Below are 19,000 nucleotides of genomic sequence, written 5' to 3' on the forward strand. Positions count from 1 at the left end.
TAGAATCATGACATAAAGATTTAAGATTTAGATTTAAGATTTAGGTTAAACAATAACATTTAGATTTAAGATTTAGATTTAACATATAGCCTAAATGGTAGATGTTAAATCTAAATGTTAAATATTAAATCTAAATGTTAAATGTTGAATATAAATGGTAAATATTAAATCTAAATGTTAAATATTAAATCTAGGGATGGAAATTCTTAAATCTAAATTTTATATGTTACATCTAAATCTTAAATCTAAATGTTACCCTAGATATAACATATAACATTTAGATATAACAGTAAACATTTACATTTAATTTTAAACATTTTTTATTTTACAGTGACATTATCTTGAACTTATTTTTTCATGAAAGAATAAATTTGACAAAGTTTGCAAATATTGCTCTAAATGTGATTTACAAGTGACAAATGAAAAATGAAAGTGAAAAAATGCACACCTCTTTATAATCATGTTTTAGAGCTAAATGTGGAGAAATGTTGCTGTTTCTTTTCGAGTCCACAACTTTACAAGTGGCACCCTAGGCTATATATACACATTTTATCTCTCATTATATCTTCAAGTTGTATCTCATGCTCTGTTTTGTTCTGAGCGATCAGGAAAGTATGCAGAATGACTGATGCAGACAAAAAGACAGCTTGGTTCAATTAAGGAGAGACCAGGAACATGTTTTGGCTGAAAAGAGACATCTAGATTGAGAGGCAATGGGTTGAAGGACATTGCTATACCAAGAGTTGCTTTTGTGGACGAGACTAGAACAGCAGAGTAAGAGTAAAATACCTTTACTCCACTACATTTTCATGTAGTGAAGTAAAGGTATTTTACTCTGCTACATTTTATTTATTTATTTTTTTTATTTAGTAGATGTATACATTTTATTAAAGAAATGTAGGCCTAGTAGAATGAAAGTAAAAGCTGAAATATAAATACTCTGGTAAAGTACACATACTCCCAAAAATATGTTAGTATTGCAACAAAGTATGAATACCATTCATTAATCATTAATCATTAATTAAACCATTGGATTTTAATACATCTTTTTTTCAGAAAGTCATCTCAAATTAATCATTTTTTATGTTTTCCTCATTTTAGATATGAAAATAATAATTTAAAAAATCTTTAAGAGGCTATTTGAAATTTTCAATGGATTCTTGTCCAGGATGACCCTGATTATGACCAGAAACAGCTTTCCTGTGAATTACTGTTCAGTTTGTGAGAAATCTGAAGTGAAAGTCAATTCCAATGACATTATAAGATATTCATAATTTACTCAAACAAGATATTCATTTTAAAAGTTCCTTCTTGTTCAGGAAAACCCTGATTATGACCATGTCACATTCCATGTGGCTTTAACGCAGTTTCTGAGAAAAGTTTAAATTCCTAATTTCCTTATATTAAATGTAAAATTTTAAAAATCTGTAATAGGTTATATATAATTTTCAGTTGTTTTATGTAAAATGTCATGGGATACTGGGTACCTAAAAGTTTATGAGAAATTTTAAGGGGAAATCAGCTCAAATGACTAACATTAGGGTCTATGTTGTCCCATAGCTGAACTGTCATCTAAAAAACATCAAGGTTTTTTTTTTAAAGGAAAATTGCTTGCTTTTGTACCCTGAACCTTTGTTCTGTTTCACCTTCAATAGCAATCTGTCCCACAAAGGTTTGATCTAAATTCCAATGCGTTCCTTTTTACAAGATCCTTCACTGTTAATGTGCACAATCTTATGCATTCATACATTATGGTATTTTTAAATAATCTTTCAATAATCTTTGAAAGCACATCATCCTCTAGGATGATGTGTTTAGTGTGATTTAAGTAGAATATTCCATGATCTTAATGATACAGAGATGTTTTCAGTAAAGAATATGAATGTTTAATACTGAATTTTGGGGGTGAATATACCTTTACTTTTCGCAAAAACTACACAGTGAAATAACACGAATTTTCACATGGTCATGTCAGGTCATCCTGAACAGGAGTATGACTATTTTAGTTCATCATAGTAAATGAAAAAATGTAGTGACACTTGCTCACTAGATAGGAGGCCAAAAAGAACAGGTCTTTTGCAGTGATACAAAGGTGATATATTGTACTGCTGGAACTCAGAGAAAGTTAGATAAATTAGATGTAGACCTTATTATTGATGCAGCCAGGAGATTTCTGGATGCGGAAGGTGTTTTGGTAGAAGATGTACAGCAGTTTTTGAGAGATACTTTTAGGCTCTCTTAATCAACCGGGAAATAGAATAGATATAATAGCGAGGTAACGGTATAAGAAGCAGTCATTAAAATTCTTTCTATTTTTATTTATCATTAACAAGTGAGACCTCAATCCAGTAGGTGGCGGTAATGCAATTTTATGGACGCCAACCGCCATTAAAACTAAAGAAGTAGAGGAAGAGTTGAAAGGTCAGTTACATCATGGTCAAGATGGCAGTAATGCTGGAGAATGGAGAAGATGCATTTAGAAAAATATTCAAGTTTTACAAGAGAAGAAACCCTCCGCCAGATTTCAGCGATGTCCTTGATTTTTCCAGAGGTGTACCGGGTGACAAGGTGAGGGAAATGTCAAACTAATCCTTTTACAAAAACCGCACAAAGACGGATACTACATCAGATACGAAGATGGTCTCGTCAGCGGTTGTAGACGTCGCAGTGGATACATACTCTGTAGAAGTAAAAGCTAGACAAGCTGGTTGCAGACGAGATGGCTTTGTACGTCCGTCTGAATCCATAAGCGACATTGTTCAGCAAAGTGAACGTTCTGAGCCTTTGCTTGAAAGGTCTCATTAACATCTAGCGCTTTAGAACTATCAGTAACGATAGTGTATAGTTTGTTTAGTAATGCAGCAGTATAACAGCCGCCATGACAGTGGCTTAGTGTATATCTATATACTTATTTTCTTCTCACATCCCATCTTTAGCCCTGCAGACAAGATAAGGAAAATAGGGAAGGGTGCACTCTCAGAGGACATAGTAATGGCAGCAGCAAAGTTAATTGAATGCCAAATAAATAGCAGTGACATAAAAGGAACAGGGAACGCTGTAGCTACTGGCTAGACTTACCATCTACATCAGCCACTTCAGATAAGCCAATAATTCATTGTTTGTCTGTGCGGCTGATAGATAGTTCCACATATACTGGACCCTGCTGCCGTGAGTGATGTGGAGGCTGCAAGGGTTGGATTACAGCCTGTCAGAGACTGGAGAGCTTTCGGCCTTCGGGGCTACCCAGGTAAAAGCAGAAATAAACTCAAATACTAAGAATTAAACACTCAACTTGTTCAACTCTTAGCCCAAAACTGGATGCAGCGTTTTTTGAGAGAAAACTGACATGGAGAAAAACACATATGTAACAAAATTAAAACACAACGTTTAATGTGATTTTGTTTCATTAGAATTCTCCAGAGCAGCTACAGTTCTCCCAATCTTAAATTTTTCAAATGTGTGCAACTGTAGTGTCTAGCTTTGTGTATAGATGAAGAGGCTCAGACTTGGGTATTGTGGGAGGCAGTCTCTGTTTTTTCCATAGACTGTAGATAAAGATGAACAACATGGCAGCTCCTTCAAAGTGTACCTTTTCAATCTTGATGACCCCCTGGTGTCTGTCTGCAGTATAAGTCATAAAGCCTGCCCGTTAATGTTAGTGAATGGGACATAGGCCAAACTATAAACTCAACAGACACGCCAGATAATTTTTTCCCCAAAGATGGTTTCTGTCACTGAAAAGAGTTCTCATCCCAAATGTTTGTTCAAATGTTTGTTTTTATGATTAGTTCGGTCAATGAGTTATTCAGTTCTACAATAAGGGGATTTCTGGCCTTGATTGACAGCTGTGAAAGCCAATCCATGTGCTCGCATTCAGTGGAGCTGATCACCATTGGACAGAGGGTGTTTTGGCAGGAACTTCCCCACTGCAGATTTGCCATTGCAAAGACTCTGGCTCTCAATGACATCACCATCAAAAGATGGCAATGCCTGTATCCTGGATATTTTAACCTCTCTTAAGCAGAGCGGGGTTAAGTGGGGATGTGTTGTCCATCTTATGTACTCTGCGGTTTATTCTGGTAAACTACAAAACCCTCTATCAATTGTCAAATGTATGCCTTGAGCCCCTACACAAATTAAATAACACAGGAATACGTTAATATGTTAAGTTAAATCAAGCAAATAAACTTATAAATGTTAGTGAATGTAGTTCAACAGAAAGAGTGTGTACAAAACTTGTAAGAATGCACTGCTGTCCCTGTGTTTATGTTAAATAAACGTTTTTATTCATTTCTTTTGTCTTTTGTTACAAAAGACATGTTAAATAAATGTTTTTATTTAAATGACATCAAGAACCTGACATTTAAAATATTGTTAACAATGTTGTTATTAACATTCTCAACCATGAAAATGAAATAAATAAAAATAACAATAATGAAAATAAAAATGAAGCTGAAAAAAATAACTAACCAACCAAAAAAAAAAAAAAAAAAACACCCAAAAAACCCCAAACCCTCAAAGTAAAAGTCACAGCCTTTCCTTCAATGGGTAAACACAGGGAAACCACCTCCAGTGGTTTTAACAGAGTAGACTATTCATTACCATTTCTAAAATAACATTCTGAATCTTAAATGATATTTTGAAATAAACTCACGTTGGTTTTGTCTTAAAAATATTATTTTATTGTTTTATGAAGAACATTATGCATGCATTTTAAACACTGATGAATAATGATCTAACATTCAAGAGGTTAGAGTGTCAGTCCATTCAATAACGCTTCAGAAGAACAGCCATCAAAAACAGAGGAGGCAGGGAGAAGAAAAGAGGAGTCTTTTAAATGAATTGGCTACTAACATAAATGTTTTAATTCTATAACAATAAAAACATGATTAATTGGCCTACGTAAACTAATTTAAGACAGGTGTAAGTGGATTAAAAAAGATTACGAATCTTACCTCAAACAGTTCATCCACATTGTCTAGCAAGATCGTTGATTGTCTGTTGCTTATAACCAAGGCTGTCGTGTGTTTAAAGCAGGGTGGATTTCCTCCATGATCCTCCTTCAGCTCCAGAATGTATGCCTCATTCAACTTTGTGATGGTTCGGTCTGACAGAACTGCACTAATGGCTCATCTCTGCTCTGTCAGGTGTCAGGACATGGCATTAATTATCTTCCGTGTCTTGCAGCTCCGAATAAGGGCATGTCTCGGGAGGTTTATCTGATCTTGTGCAGTCACTACAGTGCTGTGATAAAAATGAGTTACAAGCTTACTGCTAGCTCCCACAACATAATCAAAGGTCATTGCAGCTTTAAAGCCATCATTTACAGCAAGCTGCAACGTATGGGCAAAGCAGCCCACTTTCATCCAGTCGCAATTTTTGTTGGCATCTCAGTGTTTCTCATCCACTCGCTGATAATGGAATGCAGCACCTTTCAGCTTTTAGGCTGTATTTCTTTCCTCAACACACTGTTTTCAGTACATGAAACTACATGAACTGCATCACCCACTCATCGTGTGGTTAGGGGCATGTCCCTGTCATGTAAGACAGACCAAGCCCAAGGAAGTGCGCCACACTCTGATGCTAAATTTACATAGTAGCCAAAAGTGGAATAACAGCGTCACGTGATGCACACTGGCCCAGAGAGACTTTTACCAATTTGCTTAACATTGGGAAAGAGTCGTCCTTAAATCACTGGATATTTTTTTTTGAGACATATTGACTTTTCAGAACGCATTTTTAGATAATCATTATTTAAAACATTAAGTCCTAAAGACGTAAAATGCGTCACTTTCCGAATATAGAGGTATTTCTCCAGACATAAAATGAACGCGCATCGGACCCGCGGGACTCCACCGCGTACACGCACATGTTACTCTTGGACTCCCTGACACAACACAGGCTTCATGCCGGCCATAGTAACGGATATTTTTGAATTATAATTCATCATTTTTACCATTTTACAACAATCCATACGCTGTTGGCTGTAAAGCCTGTAATAAGGACATCTTACCAGGTCTGTAACATAGACCATATGCACAGTCTACGGTCTGTATTCAAACAACGATTATCAGTAAGCAGTGCGGAGCGGACAGTTATTAAACGGTATTGAACGTCGAATTTACTTAAAGTTGAGCTGTGTACTAATACATGGGGCAGTGTTACAAGGCACCACCTTTTATTACATTTTTGTTGGCTCAACACTTTTTGATTCTGTTAATGTAATTTCTCTAGTCGTGATTACGATATGATATGATATTCCCTGATAAGTTGTATGTATATTTGTGTATGTGTTTGCATAGAGAGATAAATATACCATTATCTGATTATCATGTAAATATTAATACAGACAGCACTGCTGTCGTTATACTGTTGATTAGCGGCTGTTGCTAATAAGCTAAGCTACTACGAGAGGAATGCTCGTGAACAAGCACTGTTCGCTTTGAGCAATCTGTTCATTTGTGTGAGCGAGCCAGTGAGTCGGAGTCAGTGCTCGGGTACACTCGGCCGCACTTGGCCACGTTCGGCTGTCATTAATCACTGCTACTCATGCTTTATGGGCCAGTAGATCTAGGTATTTTACACTTTTCTAAACCTGGAAAAAGAGCTTTCTGTCCTTCATGCAGGCCCCCAGGAAGTGTACCACCCTCTGAAGCAAAATTTACATAAGCTTTGTCCCTATTCAGGGTCTGCATCCTTCAGGGGCTGCATTTGAAGGCCAATTACGTCACTGCGCTGCGCGAAGGCTATCCCATTTGGTCCCAATTCGAAAGCTCCTTCTTATGCAGCCCACAAATGCGGCCTTCTTTTCCCTCTTTTTGGAGGACACATCGCTACTATCCTTTGCGGTCTTCCATTTCCCAAGATTCCTTGCTCGCTCGTGATCTTCAAAAATAATTGTCATAATGGCAGCACAGAGCGGAAATCGGAGTTTTGATTTAACTTAATGTGGGTTTTTACTCGTTTCTCTGCCTCTTTTTTGAGATGTTGACTTTTCAGAACGCATTTTTCTATAGCCATTATTAAAAACATTAAGTCCTAAAGATGTAAAATGCGCAATTTTCCCAATCAAGATTTGGAATTCGGTATTTCTCCAGACATAAAATGAACGCGCATAGGACCTGCGGGACTCTGCCGCGTGAACACGTAACTCTTGGAGTCCCTGACACAGCACAGGCTTTGTGCCGGCCGTAGTAATGGATATTTTTGAATCATAATTAATAATTTTTACCATTTTACAACACATCCATACGCTGTTGTCTGTAAAGCTGCAATATGGGCGTCTTACTGTGTCTGTATCAGAGACCGTATATACAGTCTACAGTCAGTATTCAAACTACCGGTTATCAATGAGCAGCTTGGCGCACTAGTAACAGTTACTAAAAGGCACTGAATGTAGTATTTACTGAAAGTTGAGCTTTGTATTAATACATGGGGAAATATTACAAGGCACAACCTTTTATTATATTTTTGTGAGTACAACACTTTTTGATTATATTAATTTAATTTCTCTGGTCGTGATTACGATATGATTCCCTGATAAGTTGTATGTATATTTGTGTGTGTGTGTGTGTGTGTGTGTATAGAGAGAGATAAATAGATATACCATTATCTGATTATCATGTAAATTTTAAAACCGACAGCACCGCTGTCATTATACCGCCAATTAGCTGTTGTTGCTAATAAGCTAAGCTACTATGAGAGGAATGCTCGTGAATGAGCACTGTTCGCTTCGAGCACTCGACTCAGGTAACTTGTGTGAGCGAGCCAGTGAGTCGGAGTCAATGCTCGGGTACACTCGGCCGCGTTTGGTTGTCGTTAATCACTTATACGCATGCTGTATGGGCCAGTAGATCCGGGTATTTTACACTTTTCTAAACCCAGAAAAAGAGTTTTCTCTGCTTCATGCGCAACTGAGCAGCTCTCATAGGAATGAATGAGGCCCTGCCCCCACGGCTATATCCAGATTTATAATAGATCCATGGTGTTGACTGATGTCCAGCAATCAGTAGTCATGGCAACACATGAGACCCTCCCAAGCTTTTTCTTAATGTCTTGACTGCAGTCACCATGTCTATTCTCAGTCGCCGTTTTTCTATTGGGCATCGTTCAACGCACACTATCAGCTGATTGAAGCCCTCATCTTCTACAACAGAGATTGGCTGCACATGTTTGGCAACCATTTATTATTATTATTATTATTATTATTATTATTATTATTATTATTATAAAAATCTTTATTAATAAGTGTAAGTTTACATATATTTCACAAACATTCATATTTGTTTACACTGTGCTGGTCCCTATATATCGCTCTACATGAATGACTCATCATAACGTAAAAGAAAAGGAGACTTCATCACTTACACTTTTTTTCATTTTTTAACCCCCTCTCCCTCCCTTACTCCCTTAGAATAACAGGACAGTAGTAATCAAAAATAATCTAAAGCATAAAACAAATATCAATTAAAAGGAAAGAATTAGAATTTTAAAATAATAACAATAATAATAATAATTAAAGCTGCAAGTAGCAATGATTGGGCCCTCGCACCTCCGCACACATCGGGGTTACTCGCTAGACGCCGACTGATGCGTCCGTGTGTCTCTGAAAAAGTGCAACACTGCACACAGCAGTGGATTAGTACTTCCTCCATGTAGTGCTAAGGCTGGAGATGACCTAAGTCACTTTAGCAGGTGTGTGTGTGTTGCGTGTGTGTGCATTGTGATCTGCCACTTACAATGCTGTTGTGGGCTAACTCACAGCAACAAACATGGGAAAAAATGACAGTATATTTCTCCTATTTCCTGATAATCTAAATAAGTCCCTAAATGTGCCTTTCGTTGCTGCTTAAATACAATGCTGCAAAGAGGGTCTGGAAAATTGCTAAATACAATAAAGTCAGCTGGTTGGTAGGGTGTCCTTGAGTGCTGAGAGTAGTAAAACAATGGAGTAGTAGCACACTCTGACTCTGTCTCTCTCTGACTCTTTCTCTCTCTGCCAGAGGTGTGAAACAAAGAGGCAGACAGCCTGTGTGATTGAAGGAGGCTGAAGTTGCTCTAATCTGCTGCTTTCACAGTGCAGAGAGAAGGGTCAACAATGGAGTAAGAGCTCTATCTGCTGGACAACTATAGAATGCAACTATTTCGAAAACACTCCTGCATTATATGGTCTGTGAACAGATTGAGTTTTCCTATCAGGGCATATGGGAAATCTGGAGGACAAGTTGGTTTTCAAACGGAGGCTGGAATTACAAAAAATTTGAAAATTAGAATTAAAACAGTGGACATTCTGTTGGGTTTAGGGCATGGCTCCAAGAGGCTTTTTTGTCGGTCTTAGTCTTGTACACATAGTTCCCAAGTTTCATTGCTCTAGGTTTAATGGTCTGCATGGGCTGTTTCGTTGAAATTTTTGTAGGGTGTGCTGGAGAGTCATTTTTGTACATCAATCAATCAATCAAGTCAACCTGCTAGGAGCTGGACCTCTTAGTGTAAAACTTTGTCTTTTCTGTGTCAATAGGTGGCACTCTCAGTATCGATGAAAAGTGTTATATAGATGTGTTCAGGGCGGGACTCTTATCAAGCATGTGAAGTTTGGGGCAGATTGGACCATGTACAACGTAGTTAAAAACTACTCTCTGTTTGTTGGCGAAACACGTAACTTCTTGGCCCCATAACTTCCACACCGTTGATCCACAACCAAAACTGCTCGCAAACTAAGGTCGCCCACATCTGAAGGTGGGATTGCCAAATTTTGAAGTCAATTCATTGAAATCTTTAGGACTTTTGTTTCAAATTCCAACACCATGAAATCACAAAAAATTACATTTCAATTCAAAATGGCTGACTTCCTGTTGGGTTTAGAGTATGGCTCCAAAGGCTTTTTTTGTCCGTCCTGACATGTACGGACATGTACCTCCAAATTTTCATACTTCTACATGAAATGGTTTGCTGGGGCTGACATTTAGGGGGTGCTACTGAGATCATTTTTGACACTATACACGACACCTAGAAAATACAAAACCCACCCTTGGTGCTCGGGCCCTAATAAAAAACGGACCAATTACAATAGGGTCCTCGCACTGTTCGGTGCTTGGGCCCTAATAAAAAGCGGAGTAATTAAAATTCCTACTTCTTTTAAGACTTTTGAATGGGAGCATCTGTAACTAAAGGCATTTTCCCCTTGAGGATCAATAAAGTATCTCTGATTCTGATTGTGATTCTGAATAGGGGCCTTGCACCCTTGGTGCTCGGGCTCTAATAAAATGCAGAGCAATTACAATAGGGTCCTCGCACCCTTGGTGCTTTGGCCCTAATAATAAAAAACAGACCAATTACAATAGGGTCCTTGCACCATTCGGTGCTCGGGGCCCTAATAAAAAAACGGACAAATTACAATAGGATCCTCGCACCGTTCGGTGCTTGGGCCCTAATAAACAAAAAATGAAACAAAACAAAAAATGCCTAGTCTGATGGCAAAGTCCTTAATGAGTTAAAATATGGTAGGAAAGGTTGCCACTTGTCAAAGACCCTCTCTGAATTTCCTTTTAGATCCTCCCTGATCTTCTCTCGTTTTAGATAAAACATCACATCTTGAAGCCACTGAGAGATAGAGGGAACCCGGTTAGATTTCCAGTGGAGTAGAAGTATACGTTGTGCTAATAAGGATGTGAAGGCTAAAATGCTCAACTGGTTAGAAGTGAATAATCCACACTCCAGAGGGGTTCCAAAGATTGCTATAAAGGGACAGTTTTTAATATTTATTTTAAATATTTTGGACATCGAATCAAAATAACTAAAAAATAAAATTTGTTTGCTTTGAACATAGATAAATCTTAGCCAAATAGATATGGCTAAGATTGCATGTTGATGTAAAGCACCTAGCACATTTATTCTCCACCACTGGAAATATTTCAGACAGCCTAGCCTTGGATAAATGAACCCTATTCAGAACTTTGTACTGTATAATGGTTATAATTGTATTAGATATATATAAAAGAAGGTCATCAGCAGATAATAATAATTGTAATTCGTTATCTCCCCTAATCACTCCCTGATGTAAGGGGGAAGACCTCAGGGCAACTGACAAAGGTTCTATCACTAAAGCGAATAACAGGGGTGACAAAGGACACCCCTGTCTGATTCCTCGTGTTTGTTTAAAATAGTCAGAACAAATGTCATTAGTACGAATACTGGCCTGAGGATATGATTAGAGAAGGCGAATCCAGGATAGGAATGTTTCTCCAAACCCAAATTTTTTGAGCACAGCAAAAAGGTAGGGCCACTCTACTCATTCAAACGCCTTCTCTGCGTCCAATGAAATACCTCTGGGGTTACCTTAGATTTTTTGGAATATATTACATTTAGGAGTATTCTAACATTATAGAGAAACTGTTGTCCTCTAATAAAACCTGTTTGTTCTTCTGGTATTAGTTTCGAAGATATTTTTCAAGCCATTTAGCAAGCACTTTTGCCAAAATCTTGGCATCAGTCTTTATTAATGACACAGGTCTGTAAGATGAGCAAAGTGTAAGGTCCTTATCGCATTTAAGAAGTTCTGTTATGGATGCTTGAGTTAGTGTTTGTGGTAGATTACCTAGATCCAGAAATTAGTTATATACTGAAATAAGAAGTGGTGTCAATTTATTTTGAAATATTTAAAAAAATTCTATTGGGAAGCCATCTGGTCCTGGGGCTTTATTATTTTGCATTGACTTTATTGCTGATAGTATTTCTTCTAATTTAATGGGGAATCCAGCTCCTCTGTAGTGCTGGGATGTAAGGAGGGAGTTTTCAGATTTTCAAGATGAGTAAAAGGCCTTGAATATATCATTAATTTCTATAGGATCATTGACCAGTGAACCTGAGGGGCTTTTAATTTTTGGGATGATGCGAGATGCTGCTTGTCGCCTCAACTGATGAGCTAGGAGCCTGTTTGCTTTATCTCCAAGTTCATAATACACAGTGCGAGACTGCAGCAAGAGCCGTTCTGCTTCACTGGTAAGTAATTAGATCAAGTTCTGTTTGTAGCTCCAATCTGCGTTTAAGTAGATCAGGAGATGGGTTTAAAACGTATTGCTGATCTATTTTAAGATTTTCAATTTTAGTTTTACGCATTTTATTAGAATTAGCAGGGTACGAAATAATTTGCCCCCTTAGATATGCCTTAAGTGTTTCTAAGTTTAACGAAAATGTTGTACAACTTGGCTGGTTGATCACTATAAAATCGTCTATTGAAGTTGAAATAAATTGAATACATTTATTGTCAGTTAACAATATGGAATTAAGCCTCCAGGGTGATAAGTACCTCGAACAAATCATAAATTGAATATCCATAGTTAGGGGTGCATGATCAGACATAACTATTGTATGATATTTAGTGGTTACTTTAGAAACATATGTGCTGTCTATAATAAAATAATCTATACAAGACAATGACTGGTGTACATGTGAGGAAAAGGAAAACTCTTTTCCTTGTGGGTTGTAAAATCTCCAGGCGTCAACATATCCATTTTTAGCCATGAAATCTGAGACTACTTTAGACATGGAGGATTGAACAAATGTATAAGGATTTGATCGGTCTAAGATTGGATCCATCACACAATTTAAATCTCATATGGATATCCATAAAGTCACCAGCACCACCAGAGTTTGTATTAATGGACCGACAACAATCAAATACCTCTCGTTCCTATCTGATTCAACTATTCTAGAGGAAACGAAAAATGAGTTTCTTGTATAAATGCAATGTCTGTATTGAGATTTTAAGTGAGCAAATATTTTTGACCTTTTGACAGGATTCCCCAAACCCTTCACGTTCCAACTAATAAATCTTATTCAAGAATTATTGTTTGAGTGTCTATAGTTAGATGTATTAGCCATTATGGATGATGACTGAAAATTTCTGAAAGATTACAAACCTCGCACCAAAGCACAAATAGGTGTTGGAAGGAGAAAAAAAATAAAAGAAAAAAAATAAATTACATGCGCCCTTCATTAACCTTACAGAACTTTTTCAAGAACTCAACCCTTCCCCATAGTACACATTCTCATCCCCAAACAATGAAAACAGTGCATAAGCTCCAATATGAGTCATTTCTTACAAATAATGCTCTCTGCGATGTAGCTTTATCCCAAAACAGAGTACGTATCCCCTGCAGAATATTGTAGTATAACCACTATTAAGGCACTTAACATTTATTATTTTAACCTTACTAAAATGCTACTTTTATTGTTGACAAGGCATCTTTGCTAACTGGATATAGAAGTGAATAAAGAAGAATTTAGTTGGAAAAATCTGAAATTATCTATTAAAGGAGAAATAAAAACAAAAAAAACTATCTGAGTACTAAGCTGTCTATGCTTAATTTAGTGAAATTGTACAAGGGAGGTATAATATATATGTCAAAAATCAACTTTGTGTGCAGGTTAACTTATATTAACTGGTTATATTCAGTACAAGTGAATTGAACTGGACTTATGCTTGGCTAGTCCCACCCCAAAAGAAAAAAAAAAACAACATATAAATAAATGAATAAGAATAAAAATAATTATAATAATTGTAATACTTATCATCATCATCATAATAATGATAAGAGGAATAATAATTTCCCTTCATAGTTTCGTCATGCATATACAGTCATGGAAAAAATTATTAGACCACCCTTGTTTTCTTCAATTTCTTGTTCATTCTAATATCTGGTACCACTAAACGTATAATACAATGAACACAACAAAAAATGCAGCTGGTCACATAATACTTTATGTCCTATTTGACATTCTTAAGCTTAATTGATTCCCAGGGTATATAAGAGGCCATTTCATGTCACAAGCAGCACTGCACATGCAAAGGCCTAGAGTGGTTTCCTGCTTACATTCAAGCCGTAGCACAACTCAGAAGTTGTCAGCTCTCACATAATGCCTAAAACAAAAGAATTATGTGAAGCCACAAAGGCAGCCATCTTGGCACTGCTGGAAATTGGCAAATTGGAGAGACAGGTAGCGAAAAAACTGAAGATCTCCAAGACAGCCGTTCATTACAACAAAAAAAAACAAGCTGAACATGGCACTACCAAATTGCTACCTGGCCGTGGCAGGAAACGTCTTTCTACCCCACGAGATGACCGTGCACTCATCCGTTCCTGTGTCAGGAATCGTCGTCAGACCTCCAGGGACCTTAAAAATGAGTGGGCACTGTCGAGAAATGTGACTTGTTCCGCAAGGACAGTTCGAAACCGACTTGTTGAAGCTGGTTTGAAGTCACACAGAGCACGCAAGAAGCCCTTCATCAATGAAAGGCAGAGGAAGGCCCGGTTACTCTTTGCTCGAGACCACAAGGATTGGACTGTTGATGATTGGGCTAAGGTTCTCTTCAGTGATGAATCCAATTTTGAATTGATGCCCACTCCAGCCAACTTACTGGTTAGGAGGAAGCCTGGAGAAGCTTACAACCCAGACTGTCTTGCCCCTACAGTAAAACATGGGGGTGGATCAGTCATGATCTGGGGTTGTTTCAGTCTGAGTGGAACAGGGCAAATGCAATTGTGTGAAGGCCGAATGAACCAGGTCATGTACAGGACTACCCTTGAAAACAGTCTTCTTCCATCAGCTGGAAAACTCTTTCCTGCCTCGAATGACTGTATTTTCCAACAATGCCCCTTGCCACACGGCAAGGTCAGTTAAAGCCTGGATGGAGAACCACAACATTCGCACCATGCCTTGGCCTGCTCAATCACCAGATCTTAATCCAATTGAAAACCTGTGGAAAATCATCAAACTCAAAATGGAGAACCACAAGCCCAAAAACAAAGAAAATTTGTTTGAATTTGTCCAACAGGAATGGGCTGCTGTGACAGCAGAACAATGTCAGAAGCTGGTGGAGAGCATGCCAAGACGCATGGCTGCAGTCATCAAAAACAATGGTTATGCAGAAAAGAAAACATGGAATGCTTAAAAGTAGTGTTTTTGGCGGTGCAATGCCATAGCTATTGATGTAAGAATTTAAGTAATTTTGGTTATTATCAAGAAAACCATGGAAAATGAATAGTTCTTAGTTCTTAAATTAAACTCTCATGAGCTATTTTTGTTGTTATCATTATAATTGTCCAAACAAATGTACCTTTAGTTGAGCCAGGCATTAAAATTAACAAGAAATTGAAGAAAACAAGGGTGGTCTAATAATTTTTTCCATGACTGTATATAAAGTTAAATGGAAATAGAAGGGAAACGCGTCACACAAGAAACATAAAATGAAATAAAATAAATGTCTACAAAATGGTCAAGAGGTCCATATTTCAGTCGGCACAAGCCAAAATGAAGTGTCCCATATGTAGTGGACTGCCTTGGCGTGGCCTTTACATTTTCCCTCTGAGAAACTCCAGAGCTCAACTTTTCCTGTACAAAGGGGGGACACGTCAAGAGAAACTGTTTTATGAACCCAGAAGAGTGAACAGAGGGTTCAAACTTTACTTTGTTGAGACTCCCCAGTTAACATCTGCAAACAGGTTCTGCTTTTGAGCCACTAAATGTGTCAGCCTTTGACGCTTTCCTGCTCAAGATGCCATGAGAGATAACAGTTTCACGGGGTCTCTTCCAGTTCACACCAGGGTGTTAAGACATTCAAATGAACTCTTGAGGTCATTCGGACCTACAGGAACAATCGTTTGTCACTTGTCTTTGACACTAAGACTGAAGTTTGGTGTAGAGGGCTGGAGACACTTTCCTACCAAGAATTTGAGAAGGGCCCAGATTAAATGATGATCCTCATTCTGAAATTTAGTTCTCTGTCTACCTCCCTCTCTCTCTCTCTCTCTCTCACTCTCACTCTCTCTCTCTCTCTCTCTCTCTCTCTCTCTCTCTCTCTCTCTCTCTCTCTCTGTCTTTGTTGTCTCAGTCCACACATACACCAACAAACAAACACATGTTCTCCCCTCTCATGTCCTCTTCCCCCCTGCTGAGATGACAGAGGCAGGACATGTTGTAAACTCATTCTACATTCTTTTGTTAAGACCAGCATTTAACATGACCACTTGGACAAACTTTTGAATTAAGGTAAACCTAGTTCCCTAATCTTTCTCCTAGTAGGTCAAAGTTCATCTCTGCGTTTTAATGAGTAAGTAGAACCAACTCCCATGTCTTTATTATTTAGTTTGAGGAAGGTAGGTAAAATCATATTCTATTCCTTTTGTGTGATGGAGCCATACTGCCATCTAGTGGCCGTAGTTATGTGTAATTTCGTAATCAACTTTATAGTTCTATCGTGTTTTTCATTTATTGTAATATGTTAAATGGTAATCCCATATCTAAGTAATTACTAAGTTCTTTACGGTCCATTGGATAACGTTATGTGTGATTACTTAATAAGATCAAACCAAGGATCTTCAAAGCTGTGTTACATTCATAGTTGCCTTTAGGTCTCCTAGCATGTGTTTGTAATTACTGCAGTAGGACCATAGTGGTGATGAGATATGTGAATTTATATGTAACAGGTCAAATTAAGTAATTCATCACAAAGTAGCTACGAGGAATAAATGTCTCCTAAATCACGTTAGGTCCTCCAAAACTAAACGCCAGATGTGCGGTCGCTTGGCGCAAAGGTTCGCTACCCTGCCTCCCATTCGCACCCCAAAATTCATAGATTAAAACTTAGTGAGCTTCAGCTCAGGGCTTCTTTCTACTTTCCCTTTCACAGCGGCGCTTCTTGTGTATCCTCGCTCGCACCTTTTTCTTTTCTTCAGTTTTACAAGAGGAGCTGCAACAGCTCAACAGAGCTTTGCTGAACTTTAACTTTTGAAGCCATTTTCTTTTTAAATCTCTTTGACACTTTTCTTTATACCAGTTTTTGGTCAATAAAGACACTCTCGCATTTCTTTTTAAGTAAACTCAAATTAATAATTTAAAGTGACTTTGTTGAGAAGGACACTCCGCGATCCGCCGTCAACTCTGCCATGGATCTAGAAGCAACACCTGCTGCTCAGACTATCAGCATCCGTTGCCTGCCCTTAAAGACTTTGTTTAAACACTTTTACTGGTTTGCTGAGGTGGACACCGAGACCAGTTAAAGACCGCTGCACACTGACTCCACCTGCCCTGCCGCTGCCGCCTTTCAGCGGGTCACCTCGCCTGGAAGACGCGCCGCAGCTCTCCACTGGAGTGAAGCGACGATCTGGACCTCCCCGGAGAAGTCTAATCAAGTCGGCAGAGTAGGCAGAATAACATCTTCTCGTGATCAGAGTTGATGTCGTATAGCTAAGCTGTAATGCCAAATTTCTAAATTCTAATTTACCATTCAGTGCTCATCCACGCTTTAGACGGTCATGTATTTCTACCCACTATCATCCATAATTAATCATTTACATCACCTGAACAACCTGGAAGGCATCGCTCCATGTCTCATCCAGCCGCTCGCGCTTAGCTCTCATTATCGGTACCAGGGGCAGATGTAGTGATTTAGGGGCATGGGGCCACTTTCACCAGCCTGGCTGAACTCCTCTCCAGCTTAGTCGTATAGCATCCACAATTTGGCTCTCATTGCCCAACCTGTCTTTTAACAGCTGCTTCATGTTAACAGAAATATTTTACCCGTCTTCTATTGGCAATCCAGCTACAAATATGAATACATCAGGTGTAAATCTTACTTATGCATACCTGCAAACTTGGAGATCAAGGAGAACAAGGAGAAAAGGAAAGGGTCGTGATCTTTGCAATAAAATGTGACATCTCAAGTCTTGGACAATCAGCTTCAAGATGTCACTTTACGTATAACTCAGAGGCTAGCATCAGTTTTGGGTTCACATGGCTAATATTCAACCATCTGTCTGCTGATCAAACTTGTTCACAACTGTTTGTTTCAGAAAGGCCACGGCAACAAAACCTTAGTTGTGATGATCAAATCAGTAGTTTCTCTTGTTAGTGCCAGCTAGCACGAGCAACATGGCTAATGCTTGCTACGTTAGCAGCCATAAACGAACACCTGTGACTCGTTTAAGCATTATACAACAGTTAGTTCCGACCAAGCAATTTGATTGGTCGAGAGGCATTCCATGAGTGCTGATGTAGGAGTACAACATCACTGGGACTGTTAACTTTTAACTCTGCATGTATCACTCCGCTTTACTGCTGTTCAAAATCCATTAATCAGTGTAAGAGTGAAAGTGGGATATGTTTTAAAAGTGGGATGCTTATAGTATGGTGTAAGCATAGGTTCAAACAGCTTAGTTGGCGCTGTTCATGTAGCTGTCAGTTGGTCAGGTTGAGGAAGAAGAAAGGAAAGGATGGGAGTTTTGAAGTGTGGCTTGAGCTGACTGAATATCGATTTCACCATATTACATCCAATACATTGGAGTTACTAAAAGTTATGAGGAAGCCCAGGAGGGAGCAGTTGTGATGGACGGGTTTTGGTAAGCCACTATTCACTGGAAGTAAACCAGCTGTCAAAGATGTTAGAAGGATGTACAGTGAGACAAGGACACACTCGTCTGACACTAACTGCAGCCTGAGAGACACCGACACACACACACACACATGCTGTCTGACAATGGACTTTAGGTGACGGAGATCATGGCAGCAAGTGGACACACACTGAATCACACAGGCCACGTTAACAGTTATGTTAACAGACTTTTATTTCACTGAAAACACAGAGATAAATGTTCATGATAGTAAGCAGCTGCTCTGTGCATAACATGAAGACTGAGCTAGCAAAGATTACCAAGCAGCGTGCAGGAAAATGTTTATGCGTTGCTAGGCAACCGCTGTCCCAACCAGTGGTTGCAGCACTATTTGTGTTGGCGGAGCCAAAAAGGTCAGTAATTCCGTAAACAAATCATAATCTGTTGTTGCTTGTTGCCATTAACAAATAAAAAGATGCTTGTAGAACTGTTGTATAAAAGCAATATCACACTTGAGGTTGTGTGTTGTGCTGTATATCATCACTGCTGTGATTATCTTTGGCACTGTGCCTACGACCGAATCACAGTCTTGATGATATACGAGCCCAACATCA

At 38.4% G+C, this 19,000-nt stretch overlaps 1 protein-coding gene across 1 annotated transcript in view; it reads left to right on the forward strand.

Moving 5' to 3' along the window:
- The first annotated feature begins 2,414 nt into the window (after nucleotides 1-2,414).
- alkbh1 (alkB homolog 1, histone H2A dioxygenase) overlaps nucleotides 2,415-19,000 on the forward strand; it is a 43,893-nt gene continuing 27,307 nt past the window's right edge. The window contains exons 1-2 of the mRNA XM_042500378.2: nucleotides 2,415-2,568; nucleotides 3,139-3,247. Coding sequence (XP_042356312.1) covers nucleotides 2,434-2,568; nucleotides 3,139-3,247 — 244 coding nt within the window. The 5' untranslated portion in view covers nucleotides 2,415-2,433. The remainder of the gene's footprint in view (nucleotides 2,569-3,138; nucleotides 3,248-19,000) is intronic.

The sequence above is a fragment of the Plectropomus leopardus genome, chromosome 14 (assembly GCF_026936395.1).
Source record: "Plectropomus leopardus strain MGB_pleo_1.0 chromosome 14, ASM2693639v1, whole genome shotgun sequence".
In the NCBI taxonomy this organism is placed as follows: Eukaryota; Metazoa; Chordata; class Actinopteri; order Perciformes; family Serranidae; genus Plectropomus; species Plectropomus leopardus.